Here is a 15866-nt window from a genome sequence, read left to right as displayed (position 1 = left end):
CATCCTGAGCCTCTTCCTCAGCATCAGAGCCCGCGCACGCAGCCTCTTCCTGGGACCTGCCCGTGGGGCCTCCTGAGTCATCCTCACGCCGTGTACGGTCACCGTGGGCCGCAAGCGTCCCGTCCATCTGTGTCAGCTCGTCTGTGCGACTGGTCTGGGGCGGGTCGAACCTTCCGGTGGGTCTGTTCTCCGTGCCTGTGTGTGTTGGCCTCAGAGAGTGTGTGTTCATGTGTGAGCGTGTATCTGGGGGCGTGGGCAATGCCAGTGTTTCTCTCTATCCATCTCCAAGTGTGAGCAGACAGGAAAGTGAGACTCCCTTTCTTGGGAATCTCTCCCGAGAAAGTGCACATGAGTCAGAGGGTGTCTGCTGGCTCATGCAGATGCACACACACGAGTACATATGTGTGCACACGCATACACACAAATTCCTCCCGTGTCTCTGTCCTGAGAATCTGTCGCTTCTTAAGCCCTCCTAAGTTCTGGGTATATACCAGGCTGGGAGTTGGGCTATACGGCAGACATGATCAACCACAGCTCTCGTGCCCATGGCGGCATGGCCAGGGTGTGGGGTGGGAGGGATGCCTTCAGCCAGCGGCCCGCTGCGCTCTGTTTCTTCTTCAGGCTCGTCTCATTTCTAGCCCCTGCGTTTCTGGTATATTTCCTTGGATCACCAGAGCACCATAACACATAGGTCAATCCTAATTTTCTCATACAAGTGATACAAAATACTTGACCTTTTCTGATTCTTTCTCACTTCTCTGAGAGTAGAGGCAATATATTTTCATTTCTGCCACATTCCCTGCATTATATCCATTTACCCATCATCTATCAACCCGCTACCAATTCATTCAATTATCCATCCATCATCCATCCAAGTATCTACTCAACAATCCATTCATCAGTTTATCAACTCACCCGTCCATCCACCCACACACCCATCCATTCTGTCAGTGAGTTGCAGAGCACCTGCAGGCTGCAGGGTCCTGTCCCATGTGCTGAGGCAAAGGCAGGAACAGGGTCTAGTGTGGAGGATCTGGGAGATAAGGCCTTATCCTCTCTACTCCGTGAGGCAGGCAGTTAGTGATGCTGCCCCTGCCGCATCACAGCCTGGGTCTGTGCAGCCCGGAAGTCACTCTTCCCTTGTGAGCGTGGTTCCCAGCCTCCCCCTCCACCACACCTTCTCTACCTCACCCTCTCACAGGCACCTTCCTCCTCCTCCAGGGAGTCTCTCACCATCCAGCCCACATGGAGCTTTCCCTTCCTGGCCTCCCAACCCTGCCCCAAATCCCAGCTCTTCAGTGAGCACTGCTTACTGTCCCATAGCCTTGACCAGCCTAGTCTCTTCATTCATTCATTCATTCATTCATCTAACTGACTTGCTATGTGTCAGGCCCCTGCTCCCAGAAGTCTTGTGGTCTGGAGGGAGGGGGGACATGCGTCTTTCCTAAGGGGTCAGAAAGGCCTAGAGAAATGGCACTGAAGGAAGGTGGGGGATTGTGTCCCAAGCAGAGAAAGGGCCAGGGGAGAAAGCCTTGGGGTGGGGGAGATAGGCCGGCTGGGGCCACTGCAGTGAGTCCAGACAGTAGAATCTATCTACCTCCTTCTACAACAGCAGCTGCAGGGCCCTCCCGGCCTGGGATGTTCCCAGGGCAGCCTGTGTGGCATAGGCTCTGGGAATGTTGAGGGGAGAGGGTGCAGGATGAGAGGGCAAGGCCAGACCCTGTGGAAAAACTCCCCCAGAGAAGTCCAGCCTCGCATCCTCCTGCCCCGTGTGTCCGGAAGCTCTGATGCCGGCAGCTTGGGTTCCCACTGGCACGTTAGGTCCTTATGAGGCGCTACAGGAAGAATGCCCCAGGCTGATCAGAGCTCTGGCAGGTGGTGGGTGTCAGGCCCAAGCTGGGGGTCTGGACATTACGGTTGCTACCAGGACCGACACGGGAGGTTCGGTGTTCCCTAATGTGGCCCAGGACTCACACCATTCCAGGTTTTGTTTTAAGCACTACACAGCTACTCCTCAAGCAGCAGCTGTGATCATTATTCCTATTTTACAGATGGACAAACTGAGGCTCAGATAGGCTACATCACTTGCCCCTGCCACAGACGTAGAAGGCATTGGTGTCAGGATTCGAACTGAGGCAGCTGGCCTCTGCATCCTTCTCCTCACTCCCACATCATGCTGCTGCTCCTGCAGGGCTCCATCTGGGCCAGACGGAAGGAACTAGAGTGAAGGCCCTCAGCACATGGCCGGGGAGGGGTGATCAGAGCTCAGGATAGCACCGCATGGCCCGTCAGCACAGGATCCAAACCTGTGGCTCCAGGGGCTGGGCAGTGCCCCTGTGTCCCGGGCCGCTGGTCCTCACGGTGACCCCATGAAGCAGGGACTGGCATTCTCGTGTTACAGGTAAGAAACTGAGGCTCCGAGCAAAGAGCTCCCTCGGGGTCACCCCGCAAATCCCAGGCGGCTGCCGCCAATGCTTGTTCAGGATGCCACAGAGCGTATCGCCTCCCACCAAGGCAGAGACGATGAACAGACGCAGCTCACTGGCTCTTAACCTCCAGCGCATGAGTCCCATGGGCCCTCTCCACCCCTGCGAGGGGGAGAGTGCTTGCTGACTCCTGGTGCTCATGGGAGACCCTCCTCCAACTTCACTGTCACACCTGCAGTGGCAGGCAGGGAGGGAGGGAGAAGGAAAGGGGATGACATTTCTGCCTCCTGCCTTCAGACACGGTTCCCAGCCTTGGGGATGTCCTCTGCTCCCTCCAGTTCGGGTATCCAGTGGGTTTACTGGGGTGCTGCGAGGTTCCTCCTCTCACCGCTCCACGGTTCTCAGCCTCCTGTACTGCACATGCACCCGGGCAGTTAAACACGGCCAGCCTGCCTGAGCCCTGTGCATCCCTGGAGCCTGGTAACTTGTCAAGATGAAATTGGGGGTGCCCTCAAAACCTGGAGACCAGTCTGTTTCACGGCCCCTGGGGGCCTGGTCCTCACTGGATGCCTCTGTTTTCTCCTCCTGTTGGCATTTTCTAGGCAGGTGAAGCCTTAAAGGCCTACGTCCTGAATCCTATGATGCGCGGGGTCCTGGCTGGGCCGTAGAGAACTGGACAACACACATCCCTGCTTGGCAGGGCCCCGGACACTGTGGTTCTCCAACTAGAGTGTACGCATCAAAGGTACTTGGGGCCATTGGTCCAAATGCAGATCTGGCCCCCTGCCCCAGACATTCCCAGTGGTGGGTGAGGGGCCTGGAATTTCTATTTGGAACAGGGGCTGCTAGGACATTGCTGGGGGGAGCACCGAGCGAGGAGACTTTAGTCAGACCCGATGTGGCACACCCTGTAGGCATGCGGGGTTCCGGGGACCTGCGTTCACCAGCAGCTGCAGGGGACGTTTCTCGGCCTCAGGCTTCCTCCGGGGGGGGGGGGGAGCTAGTTCAGCCTCAAAGCAGGGGACCTGGAAATATGGGGGTCTCCTGTCCACAGAGCAACCTCCACTGATGGGGCATGAAATGTGTAGATACGTAACCTAGCTTCCAAACCTTCCACGGGGAGCAGTTCTGAGACTTTTCTGCGTGGTTGCCTCCATGGAAGCCAGCTCGTCACCTCACCCTTTGTTGGTTTCCTTCCTTCCTTGTCTTCCACTCCCCCTCCCTCGCTGTACTTCCTTGGACCACCTCTCACTTGAACGCCTGGCACACGATCTTGTCACATGGCGCTAATTCTGGCTGTTCAACTGGCATTCGTGTGGCCCTGGGCAAGTTGCTTAATTAACCTCCCTAGCTTCTGCTTCCTCACCCGTCCAAAAGGGATACCACAGAGTCTGTCTGAGAAGGTCGGCACAGGTTAAAATACTCATGGAGAGCGCTGAGCCTTGGGCCCGGTCCAGAGCGGAACCCAAGAAGTGCCACATGCCTTTCCCATGACAACAGCCTCCTACAAACTGAAACAGCCAATTCACTTCCCGGAACCCAGAAATAAGCTCGTTCATGTCTTTCAGCAGCAGGAATGCAGCTGTGAACCATTGGGGGAGGGCAGAGCACTGAGCATGTATCCAATGCAGAGGACAGGCAGGTGGTGGGTGACCGGCCCCGAGTCTCAGCTCAGCAGGCAGTTTCATCTCAGTTCCTTCATCTGTAAAATGGGCATCATAATTCCCGTTTCCAGGCAGTGACGATGTGAGATTTGGAAGTAATGAAGACGGGGCTTCTGGACAGGCTCAGTCTGGAACCTGGAAGCCTTTTACGTGTGATGGCTGGCCGTGTGCTAGGCCCAAAGGGAGAAGCAAAGGGCTCTTGGACCGAGAGGTGAGGGCAGCAGAGAAAAAGGCGTGGAACAACAGGTGAGGAGTGGGGGCTGGCACGGAGCCCTCCGTGCCTTTCTCCCCTTTTCCATTTCCTTACTGCTGCCCAACATCCTTGCAGCCGGGAGTCCCTCCCCACTCTTGCTGACCATCCCCCTCCCCCCTCCCCCCCCCCCGCCCCCCAGGCCAGCCTTCCTTGGCAGGATCCCAGATTCACAAAAAGCCCTGTCCCTCCACGATGGGCTCTCAGCAGCTGGCTGGGAGGGGACGGGTCTCAAGGGGTTTCCGTTCACACCGGGGGTAGGGATGAGTGACTCATTGCAGCTGGGACTCCAAGGACACTCACTACTTCTGCCTTTGAAATGAGGTGGAATTTCTGATGGTGGAATTTCAGGCAGTGGGTAGAAACCTCCCTAGTCATCTCTAGTGCATATACATCAAGGACACTCCAAAGATGGGGGTCATATGAATCCCAGAAGAAGTCACAAAAAGGAGGAGAGTCAGGAAATGAAAGAGATAAACACTCATTGTCTCCAAGGTAGACCAAAGAACCCCCGTTAGGCACCTGCTGTGTACAAGAGGAGGATGGAGATTGTATCCCACAAGGAGCGGGTGGCCCTTTAAGGAAGCTGGTGCATACAGGAGCCCGAAATTACCAAGCCTGAAATAAGTCTTACGTAAATGCCAATTTCTTATGGGGCTTTTTTGCATGTCTCTTTTTTAAAATGTGTGATATATAGTGGGTTCGCTTTTGCAGAACGCAGCCTCTACTTAAACTCTACCTTAATTAAAGCTCGTTATGGATTAAAGACGTGGCGCAATTATACCCTAGATGTGAATACATTTGGCAAAGGGCGGGGAGCTGGACAAGGAACAATTGCTCATTACGCTTCATTCTGGTACCACTGCTCCAGGCTGGGGGCGGTGGGCTGGGCCCCGGAGGGGGGCGCTGGGGGCTGAGGAGGATGTTGGTCTGAGCTGAACAGAAGTCCACACCCCCTTCTCTTGCCACCAGCTGCCCCCTCACCTGGCTGTCTCAGGACCTGGCAAGGGGATGTCACATATGGGAGGCGCTAGAAATCTGCCGGTCAGAACCATTCTCTGCCCAGAGAGAGAACCCAAGGGCCAGAGGTGACGGGACTGCGCCAGGGCATGAAGCTGGAGAAGGGATAGCGGGAGGGGGTTGCCGGGAAGTGGGCTGGTGAGTACGGAGTGTGTGCAGGGGCCATTCCAGGCCATGTCTTCCCCAGCATCCCTGCTGGGTAGGTCCTCTGCTGTCCTCCTGGTGCCCTCCCCATCCCAGTCCCCACTGAGGACCTACCAGGAGCACGAGGATGATGGGGCCTTGGTAGATATAGTCCACCAGGTCACCAGGCTCCTTGCCAAACCAGCACCTGCAAAGACGGGGTGGCTGTGAGTGGCCTGCTGAGCGGTAGTCTGGGCACCACAGTAGACCTGGGCCCAGGGTTCTCCGGCTTGACCCTTCCTGAGACCCAGTCTCTAGGGCTGTGCCTTCCCCAAAACCGTGGGACCCTCTTGGCTCACCCCCGGGCTGCCCTTTACCTTCCATGGAGGGCCTGGTCTCCCCAGCTGGAGACCTGGGTCTCCTCCTCCTCCTCCCTCCCCTCCTCATTCCACACTGCTGGGCCCAGGGCGGGCCATGCAGGAGGCTCGTGAGTGATGGGACAGCCAGTCCCCGCCTTGCTGGCCCAGGGCCCAACCACCCTGTACCACCTGTTTCTGCATCGCCTGGAACCTGCCGCCCCACGTGCCAGGTACTGGGCTGCACAAAGCAACAGATGTAGAGGCGGGAGCAGTCTCCGGGCCTGAACTCTGGCCTTTCTCTGAGCTGAGCCTCATTCATCCAGTGAGAGGAGCCCACTGCTCCCAGAGGCTTGGTTATTCTCTCTGGGGATGCCGGCGGGTGGAGAAGCTCGAGTCCAGGGGAAGGGTGGGCCCGGGACACAGTCTGGCTCTGTCAACAACTCCTGCTGCACCTCAGGAAGGTCCACGTGAACTTTGGGCAATTCTGGCTGTGTCCTCGGAAACCTTAGAGGTCACCCAGTGCACACGGCCTTAGACAGGAATCTGCCCCGGTACCTGCCAGCACTGAGGTTTCTGATCTTTGCTTCAACACCTCCTTGGACAGGAACCTCACTACCTTACAAGGCGGCCTTCTTACTCTTGGGTAGTTTTTATCATCGGGAGCTCTTCCCGATGTTGAGCTCTCGGAGCCCACCCAACTCTGCCCCTTGCTCCCAAATCCCATCTGCTTTCTCTCGCCTCGGAGACCCCTTGGAGATTTTTATCCAGAGACTGACATTACCCTGTCCCCTCTATTTTCAGCTGGAGGTACCCAACTTCCCAGCCACTTCTTGGCTGACACGTGGCTAGAACTGCCATCATCTGGGTGTGGCTTCTATATCAGCATCTCTGGTGCAGGGAGGGTCCCAAGATGGGACAATGTACCCTCGGCAGAGACTGGGAGGCCTGAATAAAACAAGCATCCACTGCCCTGGTCCAGGGGTCTGTGAAAAAGGCTCAGTGACACAGCCTTGGATGTACTCTAGGCTGAAAGCCTCCTGTATATACCCTTGGCCAGACCTGCCACTCCGAGGGGGAGGCCTTACCAAAGGCCAAAGGCCTTACCAAAGGGGGTCAAGCGTTAGGGCACTTAAAGGAGCTATGACTCCTAACTCAGATCAACAGAGTTGACTTGGCATCTACCACATGAGTACCCCTGGGTGCCAGGGATTTTTTTTTTTTTTTTTTCAATTTTTAAGACAATGGGAAAATAAATCTGTCCTGGAAGGACTTCATTTCCTGCCCCATGGCTTGGCTGGAGCCCTTGGCTGACCTTTTCTAACACCCCGTGGACCCCTGTGACAGGTCAGTCCTACTTACTGTTCATTTTCATAGTAGAGTTTGCCAATGGCCCAGGCGATGATGATGGGGCAGGGGATGCCTGAAAGAAGGACACACACAGGCTACAGCGGACAGACAGACGGACAAGGACCCTCCTGTAGAACACAGGGTGAGGGGACCACAAGGGGCCTGGAACCAATCGCCAAGCGCATGGCCATCCATGGTCCCAGGAGGGGTCTGCCCTAGACCCTGACCGCACCCTTCCCCCCTCTCAGCATCCCCCTGCTAAACAGGTCAGACAGATGAGGGGATGGCACAGTTTTCTGAGATTGTTGGATAGAGAAGTGATGCTGGCTGGCTTCTCTTTCCCGGCGAGAGACAAAGGTCCTTGGATTGGCCTTTCCAGGCAGAGAGAGGAGGGCTACTTGTAAAATGTTCTTTTGGAGGGACAATTTGCTCCTTCCTCACCAGCAATGGAAGGGAGTGTGCATCCTCAGACTGTCCTGGGGACAGCAGGCAGGGCTGTGGACCTGTCCTTGGACCCAAGATGAAGGGAGGTGACCTTGTCAGCAGTGCCCCCTCCCCACCAGGCCCTGCGGCCTCCCCGGGAACCTCACACCATCCGATGAAGAGGAAGAGCCACTTGCGCAGGCGCTCGGTGGAGTAGGTCATGACAATGGCCGTGTGCAGGTAGCAGCCCTCCACGAACATCCAGAAGAAGTTGGTCACCACGAAGTAGTTGAAGATGGTGGTAATGCAGCGGCACCAGACCTGCACGGGGCAGGCGGCGGTCAGGGGCCGCCTGGGGCCGGGGCCCAAGTGCGCCACGGGCGCCCGTCTGAGTTGTCTAGTGGACATGGTGTTAAATACCCTCCAATCTCGCTCTGGGAAGCTTCAGCCGCCGCCATTTCTCTTTCATGGTTTTGGAACCAGTTAAGGCGCCGGTCTGCCCTGGTTCCTTCTTCGGCGTCTCCCTAGCACTTTCTAATCTCCCTTTTTAACAGAGAAAGAGGGAGCCTGGCTCTGAGCTTTCTGCAGGCAGGGGCTGGAACTGAACAACACTGTGGTGTTTCCGTGGTCATTTTTCTGAGAGTCACCTTCAATCCACAGCAAGTCAGACTGGTGTCCACTCAATATGAAATTGCATGTAGGAAAAAAGGAGGGGGGGGGTCAATGAAAAGAAAGTTGTTATGTAAATAACAGAACGGGGTTCATGAAGGGGAGCTGTAGCTATGGAGGGGTTCTGTAGAATCTCCCGTTTGGGAAGATTCTGGGCTTAGTATGATCACTGCTGGCTACGGAGGGAGACTTCACCAAAGCTGGGCGAGTCGACACATCCCTCTGAGCCTCAGTGGGACATGGAGAAAATAATAATGCCATCTTACAGGGCAGTTGAAGAAGATGAGAGTGGCTAAGGCAGGCACCAAGAAATGAAGGTTACGTTGCCATCTGCCTTCCCAGCAGAGGGAAGGGGATTGGTCCTTGTCCCTTTGAGCAGGGCTACTTTCCTGATACCCTGCAGACTGAAGGTGGGCATGCAGACAGACAGAAAGGCTGTCCGGGGCCACAGCAAGCCACGGCCAGGCCTCAGGCCTCCAGGCCAGACCTCTACTCAGCAGAACCTCCCTGGCCACCTTTCCCCAGGCTTCGTCCCCCAGGCATACTCAGAGCTGAGGCTGAGATAAGGGAATGGTGGTCAGAGGAGCCCAAGTTCTCTGCCCCCACCTCCCCGTGGACAGCGCATACCCTCTCTGGCTGGCTCTGACAGCTGTCAGACGGGCCTGTGCTGCTCTGGTCTCTGCCTCTGCAGTTTTCTCCCATGGTCCCAGCCCTGATCTTGGGCCCCATGTGGTTGTCTGTCTCCTCTTCTCAAAAAGTCCTGCCGAGGGGGAAAGCTAAAGATCCCCTCCTCCCAGCCTTGCTTTTTCTCCAAGTTAAGCGACAGTTTATGAGCTCAAACTAACATCGGGCTGCAGCATACCCAAAATGGGGTTTAACTCAGTTAGCACTGAGGCAGGGCTTAATGTGGGGCCAAGATAAGGGTCAAGCCAGGCCGCATGTCGGCACAGGCCCGCTGTCCAAAGAAAATGTATTGAGAAGTCTCTGATGGTGTGCCACAGAACTCTGTGCTTGGCCTCATTAGTCTCAGTGGCCTGGACATACATAGTACAGTGGCAGTTGACGCAAATCCAGGGGCGCATAGCAAACACATGGGTGGCCTGATCAAGACCCTGCTGGCTCAGATGTAGAGGCATCAGTAAAGACTCACATAACCTGGGGCGCCTGGGTGGCTCAGTCGGTTAAGCGGCCGACTTCGGCTCAGGTCATGATCTCACGGTCCGTGAGTTCGAGCCCCGCGTCGGGCTCTGGGCTGACAGCTCAGAGCCTGGAGCCTGCTTCGGATTCTGTGTCTCCCTCTCTCTCTGCCCCTCCCCGGCTCTCTCTCTCTCAAAAATAAATAAACATTTTAAAAAAAGACTCATATAACCTCCCTGAGCCTCAGTTTCCATGTCTGTGTCATGGGGAAAATAATCCCTACAGGCGTCTCATTGGAATTAAGCGACATAAAGCTCAACAGAGCCGACTTCCAGCCTCTTCTTCTCTGAGGGGTCTTTGGGAGGTCCTGAATTCAGAAGATGGGGAGTGGGACAGGATCAGCCAGTCTCGTGTGAGTTTAGTGCTGCTTCCAAGACCCGGGCCTGGCAGTGCCTCCCTGCCCCCACCCCTACCCAGCCCTGACTGGCCCCAGCTCTGGAGGGATAACGACTGGGGCAGAGGTGAGCTCAGGCCAGGCCTACACCTGAGGACTGGGCCCGAGAGGGTGCCGCCAGAGCCCGGACCCCCCCCCCCCCCCCCAAGCCTCAGCCCAGTGACCTCGTTGCTCTCATGCACTTCGTGGTCGATGAGCTGCAGCAGGAACCACATGATATTTCGCAGGATAAAGGTGGTGATGAGATTCCAGTGAATCACGTTCCGCAGACAGCGGATACTCCTGTGGGAGGCCCAGGTCAGGGGTCAGCCCGGGGACGGGGAGTCGGCGGAGATGGGCTCTGTCCGGGGTCAGGGACCAGCAGGAATGGCGCCTCCCAAGGCCAGGTAGAGACTCCACCAGGGGTGAAGGCAGGTCTGCACCAGGAGCCACGTTCCCGCCTGTGGCGGCCATGGCTGGGTCGCTCAGTTCCCCTTTTGCATCCTGCAGGCCTGCCACAGGTTGGTGGCCTGGCACCTCCCCCGCACTCCTGTCCACTGGCTTCAGGGCCCTCAGAGTGGAGGCGAGAATGTCTGGGAGGGGTGAAGGGGGTGCTGTGGGGGGAGGGGCAGGGAGAAGCGGCCGCGGGTAGGGATGGACTCACCGCAGAGCCAGGAAAAGCAGGAAAGCGGCCACCAGGGCTGCCACAGAGACGCAGTGGCCCAGGTAGTTGACAACGAGGGCGACGTGGTAGTGTATGTCGTACTTCCTTTGCTGGACAGACAGACACGTACACAGGCAGACGGAGGCACGGGGCGCATGAAGGTTTGGCTGGGCACTCTAGCTATGGCCACCCTGCGTGTCCTGACCTTGGAGGCAGAAGTGGCTTCAAGTGTCATCCTCACACCTGGCTCCCAGGGCTCACGCCTGTTGGCCATGAGGCTTTTGGTATAAACGGCTGTAATCAGGCCTCCCGACATGCAATCTGGGGGCAGGCTTGGACACAAGGCATTCTGAGATATGCCCTGGGTGTGGCTCCCTAGATTTTACGGTCTCTTTAACTCTGGACTCGGAGTTGCCACACCTGTGTTTCACCTCAGCTCAGACCCTTGCTGGCTGTGTGACTGTGAGTTGATTTCTATCTCTGGGCCTCGGTTTTGACATCTGTACAGTGGGCCAAAATGCCCTCCTGCCCCAGAAGCAGCAAGCCCTGGGAAGTCTGGGGGAAGCCTTGGGATCAGTCTGTCCCGGATGTAGCAGGGAGGGGGTGCAACGTCTGTAGAGAAGTTAAGAACAATATCAAAACCAAACAGAAGCCAGTCTCCTTGTACTGATCCCCATGTGCCGGCAATTGTAAACAGAAACAGTGGTAAAATACTCCTTCCTGCCAGGGCAGGCTGTCCCCCACCCTGTGCCCACTGTGGTCTGCCGCTGCTCAGAGGGGCCGTGAGGTGGGGAGGGGAGGACAGAGGTCTGGCAGGAACCTCCTTCTTGCCTTTATGACCTGTCCCACTAGCCATTCCTGTGGCCCCACTGCAGACCCCCTTTGGCTCGCATTTTGTAGAATCACTTTCTCAGGGTAGATAAATGTTTTTCCTCGGAACTTGGAACTTCTTTGGGGGGGCAAGTTCCAGCCTCACTGGGGGCTGTAATGGGTGAAGGAAGAGGGAGATGAAGGGGGCACGTATCATTTTGGGTCAGGAGGGAGGCGTAGCTTCAAAGGAGAGGAGGCTGGCACCGGAAGCGGCAGGGGGTCTGGTTCCTGAGCAAGGGGGCTGGTGAGGTCTGAGCAGGACCCAGCTTCTCATGGGGCTCACCCTTCTGGGGACTGTGCTTATCTCCCTGCGGAGTCATAGAATCAGAATGCCAGATGGGTTGGGGCGCCTGGGAGGCTCAGTTGGCTAAGCATCTGACTTCGGCTCAGGTCACGATCTCGCGGTTCGTGAGTTCGAGCCCCGCATGGGCTGTGCGCTGACAGCTCAGAGCCTGGAGCCTGCTTAGGATTCTGTGTCTCCCTCTCTCTCTGCCCCTTCCCTGTTCTCTCTCTCTCAAAAATAAATAAACATTAAAAAAAAATTTTTTTTTAAAGAATGACAGATGGGGAGACTGAAGCCCAGGGGAGGAAGGAAGTCACACAGCCTGTTAGATGTTGGGACACTGATCACACCGTCATTCCTTTCTTGTGTCACGTGCCATCTTGGTTGTGTCTTCTGCTAGCCGGAGCTCTCCCAAAGGTGGGGGTCCCTGTCCCCCTTCTCTACTATAGTGTCACTGAGCAGGGGACAGGACATGGGGGCAGGAGAAGCAAGAGCAAAAAGGTGTGGTTGGATTGCACAAGGACCGATTCTGTCACCCTTGGGATCCTCTATGCTCAGCCTGAGTCCTGATGCTTATACAAGGACCGGGGTTGGGGCTGGTGGGAGCCACTCACCTTGTCATCCAAAATGGGCTCGCACTGTGAGTAGTTGATCCGTGAAGCCCACGTCCCATTCTCCAAGCACTCTCTGTAGGCGTTCCCTACAAAAGATGCCAACCACCAAGGGGCAGGTCCCTCCTCTCCTCAAGAACACTCCCTGGCTCCCTGGGGCCCACAGGATGAGGGCCATACTTCTCAGCCTCTCTAAGCCAGGAAACACAACGCCTGTCTAAAAGTTCACGTGAAAGTCATTTATGTGAAGGTTGTGCAAAAGGCTGCCCACACGTGGCAGCTAAAAGGTATGATAAAACCCGTTTCTGACACAATCTGTGACTAGCATTGTGTATACTTTCTTCAATTGTATTCGAAACGGAACCTGACTGTGAGCCCTGGGTTGTGGCTGAAGATTCGCTGCTTTCAGCACACCACATAATTTCCATTCTTCTCTCATTTTATACTTATGAGATCTGTACCTTCCCCACCAGTACCAGCACTTCTGTTTTCGTAACTCTGGGGCACCTGGGTGGCTCAGTCTGGCACGTGTCTGACTCTTGATTTTGGCTCAGGATTATGGTCTTATGGTTCGTGAGATCGAGCCCCACACTGGGTTCTGCGCTGACACTGTGGAGCCTGCTTGGAAGTCTGTCTCTCTCTCCCCCTTTCCCCCGCTGTGCTCTCTTCTCTCTCTAAAATGAATGAGTGAATGAATGAATGAATAACAGCTACTATTCACATAGGCGTTTACCACAGACCAGAACCTCTTTTAACCGCTTTGTGTATTGTCCATTCAGTCCTCCCAGCAACCCCATGAGTAATATAAACCCATTTTACAGAGGAGGAAACTGAGGCACAAAGAGATTAACCTACTTGTCAAGGATATAAAAATGAGAAGAGGTAGAGCCAGGCTTCAAATGCAGAAGGTCTAGCTTCGGGTTGCCTGTTCTTAACCCCTAGGCTGCTGAGCAGGGGTACATGGGAATGAGGCACGTTTGGGGAAAGAGGACTGTGTTGCCAGACTTGAGCTGCCACTGCCTGGGAGAGCACCCCCCATGTGAGATCTCCCAGTGTCTGACAACCGGCCTCCCTATTAAAACTGGAACGTGATACGTGAAAAGACATTTCAGAGCACCGATGTCTGAGATGTACGAGTGCAGGTTTCGTCAGCGGGGAATGTAGGAAGGCCAGAGAATGCTCAGACTTACTTTCCTTGAAATCCTAACTTGACCGTCAGTCCTAGCTCTTAAGCCACCTCCTCCAGGGAGCCCACCCTCAACTACCACCCAGAAGGAACCCTCCCACCTGAGAACGCCAAAGCCCTTTGCCAGCCTCTGCTTTGCATCATTAGAGTGTATCTGACCTCCCCCACTTCGTTAGGAATCCTGAACGATCCATTGTTTGGGAGTGACATGTACTAGGGTTTTCTGCTCTCTGGCTAATGGGCAGTTGTTTGTAGATTTTTCTTTTGGGTTGATGTTAGATATATGACATAAAGCTAATTAAAATAAATAGGTCACAGAGCACAGTCACAGAGTTGGAGGGGGAAACTTGGGTTGTTTTTGGAAGCAGTGAGTTCTAAAATAATTAAGGTACTTAAAAAAAACCCACTTCTGTTGAGCTGACAGTTAAAAGCAATGGAATTATTGAGGGAGCACTTGCTAAGGAGCAGAAACAATGGGGGAGATTCTACTAGCTTAATTGTTTTTTAATTTGGTGCTCAGAGCTCCCGGAGTTTTCAAATTCAGGTTTTCAAATTCAGGGTCGTACCCTTACCGGCCTGTTCCTGCCTCCCGGGCCTGTCAGCTAGAGGCTGCCTTGGGCAGGGCTCTGGCCCTGGTGGGAGTCAAGGCGGTTCTGACCCCAACGTGAGGACACCACGCCCCTCACCCGGGCACCCACATCCACTCTTGGCACCCTTGGGTTTTCTCATTCCTCAGGGTTGTTTTGCTACAGAAAGGTTGTGTGTTAAGAGAATTTGATGGGAGAGATGGAGAGGGAAGATGGCGGCGTAGGAGGACGCTGGGCTCACCGCACGTCCTGCTGATCACTTAGATTCCACCTACACCTGCCTAAATAACCCAGAAAACCACCAGAGGATTAGCAGAACGGAGTCGCCGGAGCCAAGCGCAGACGAGAGGCCCACGGAAGAGGGTAGGAAGGGCGGCGAGGCGGTGCGCGCTCCACGGACTGGCGGGAGGGAGCCGGGGCGGAGGGGCGGCTCGCCGGCCAAGCAGAGCCCCCGAATCTGGCTTGCAAAAAGCGGAGGGGCCTGACGGACTGTGTTCCGACAGCAAGCGCGACTTAGCGTCTGGGAGGTCATAAGTTAACAGCTCTGCTCAGAAAGCGGGAAGGCTGGAGGACAAAGGGAAGGAGAGCTGCTGAGCCCCCGGACGACAGAGCTCAGTTTGGTGGGGAACAAAGGCGCTCGCCAGCGCCATCTCCCCCCGCCCATCCCCCAGCCAAAATCCCAAAGAGAACCAGTTCCTGCCAGGGAACTTGCTCGCTCCGCGCAAACACCCAACTCTGCGCTTCTGCGGAGCCAAACCTCCGGCAGCGGATCTGACTCCCTCCTGCTGCCACAGGGCCCCTCCTGAAGTGGATCACCTAAGGAGAAGCAAGCTAAGCCTGCCCCTCCTGCCCCCGTGCACCTTGCCTACCCACCCCAGCTAAGACGCCAGATCCCCAGCATCACAAGCCTGGCAGTGTGCAAGTAGCCCAGACAGGCCACCCCACCCCACAGTGAATCCCGCCCCTAGGAGAGGGGAAGAGAAGGCACGCACCAGTCTGACTGTGGCCCCAGCGGTGGGCTGGGGGCAGACATCAGGTCTGACTGCGGCTCCGCCCACCAACTCCAGTTATACACCACAGCACAGGGGAAGTGCCCTGCAGGTCCTCACCACGCCAGGGACTATCCAAAATGACCAAGCGGAAGAATTCCCCTCAGAAGAATCTCCAGGAAATAACAACAGCTAATGAGCTGATCAAAAAGGATTTAAATAATATAACAGAAAGTGAATTTAGAATAATAGTCATAAAATTAATCGCTGGGCTTGAAAACAGTATAGCTGACAGCAGAGAATCTCTTGCTACAGAGATCAAGGGACTAAGGAACAGTCACGAGGAGCTGAAAAACGCTTTAAATGAAATGCATAACAAAATGGAAACCACCATGGCTCGGATTGAAGAGGCAGAGGAGAGAATAGGTGAACTAGAAGATAAAGTTATGGAAAAAGAGGAAGCTGAGAAAAAGAGAGATAAAAAAATCCAGGAGTATGAGGGGAAAATTAGAGAACTAAGTGATACACTAAAAAGAAATAATATACGCATCATTGGTATCCCAGAGGAGGAAGAGAGAGGGAAAGGTGCTGAAGGGGTACTTGAAGAAATAATAGCTGAGAACTTCCCTGAACTGGGGAAGGAAAAAGGCATTGAAATCCAAGAGGCACAGAGAACTCCCTTCAGACGTAACTTGAATCGATCTTCTGCATGACATATCATAGTGAAACTGGCAAAATACAAGGATAAAGAGAAAATTCTGAAAGCAGCAAGGGGTAAACGTGCCCTCACATATAAAGGGAGACCTATAAGACTCGTGACTGACC

At 55.1% G+C, this 15866-nt stretch overlaps 1 protein-coding gene across 3 annotated transcripts in view; it reads right to left on the bottom strand.

Annotated features, from left to right (window-relative positions):
• The window catches only part of CRHR2 (corticotropin releasing hormone receptor 2), a 52628-nt gene that overhangs the window by 3892 nt on the left and 32870 nt on the right, over positions 1 to 15866 (bottom strand). For all 3 annotated transcript variants that reach the window (XM_040472330.1, XM_040472332.1, XM_040472331.1), the window contains 6 exons: positions 12283 to 12368; positions 10516 to 10625; positions 10037 to 10154; positions 7780 to 7933; positions 7202 to 7262; positions 5619 to 5691 (listed from right to left, as the gene is read on the bottom strand). In XM_040472330.1, the coding sequence (XP_040328264.1) occupies positions 5619 to 5691; positions 7202 to 7262; positions 7780 to 7933; positions 10037 to 10154; positions 10516 to 10625; positions 12283 to 12368 (602 nt within the window). The remainder of the gene's footprint in view (positions 1 to 5618; positions 5692 to 7201; positions 7263 to 7779; positions 7934 to 10036; positions 10155 to 10515; positions 10626 to 12282; positions 12369 to 15866) is intronic.

Source organism: Herpailurus yagouaroundi, unplaced genomic scaffold (genome assembly GCF_014898765.1).
Source record: "Herpailurus yagouaroundi ecotype Mexico unplaced genomic scaffold, PumYag 100, whole genome shotgun sequence".
NCBI classification, from domain to species: Eukaryota; Metazoa; Chordata; class Mammalia; order Carnivora; family Felidae; genus Herpailurus; species Herpailurus yagouaroundi.
This window is presented reverse-complemented; position numbering and strand designations above follow the sequence as displayed.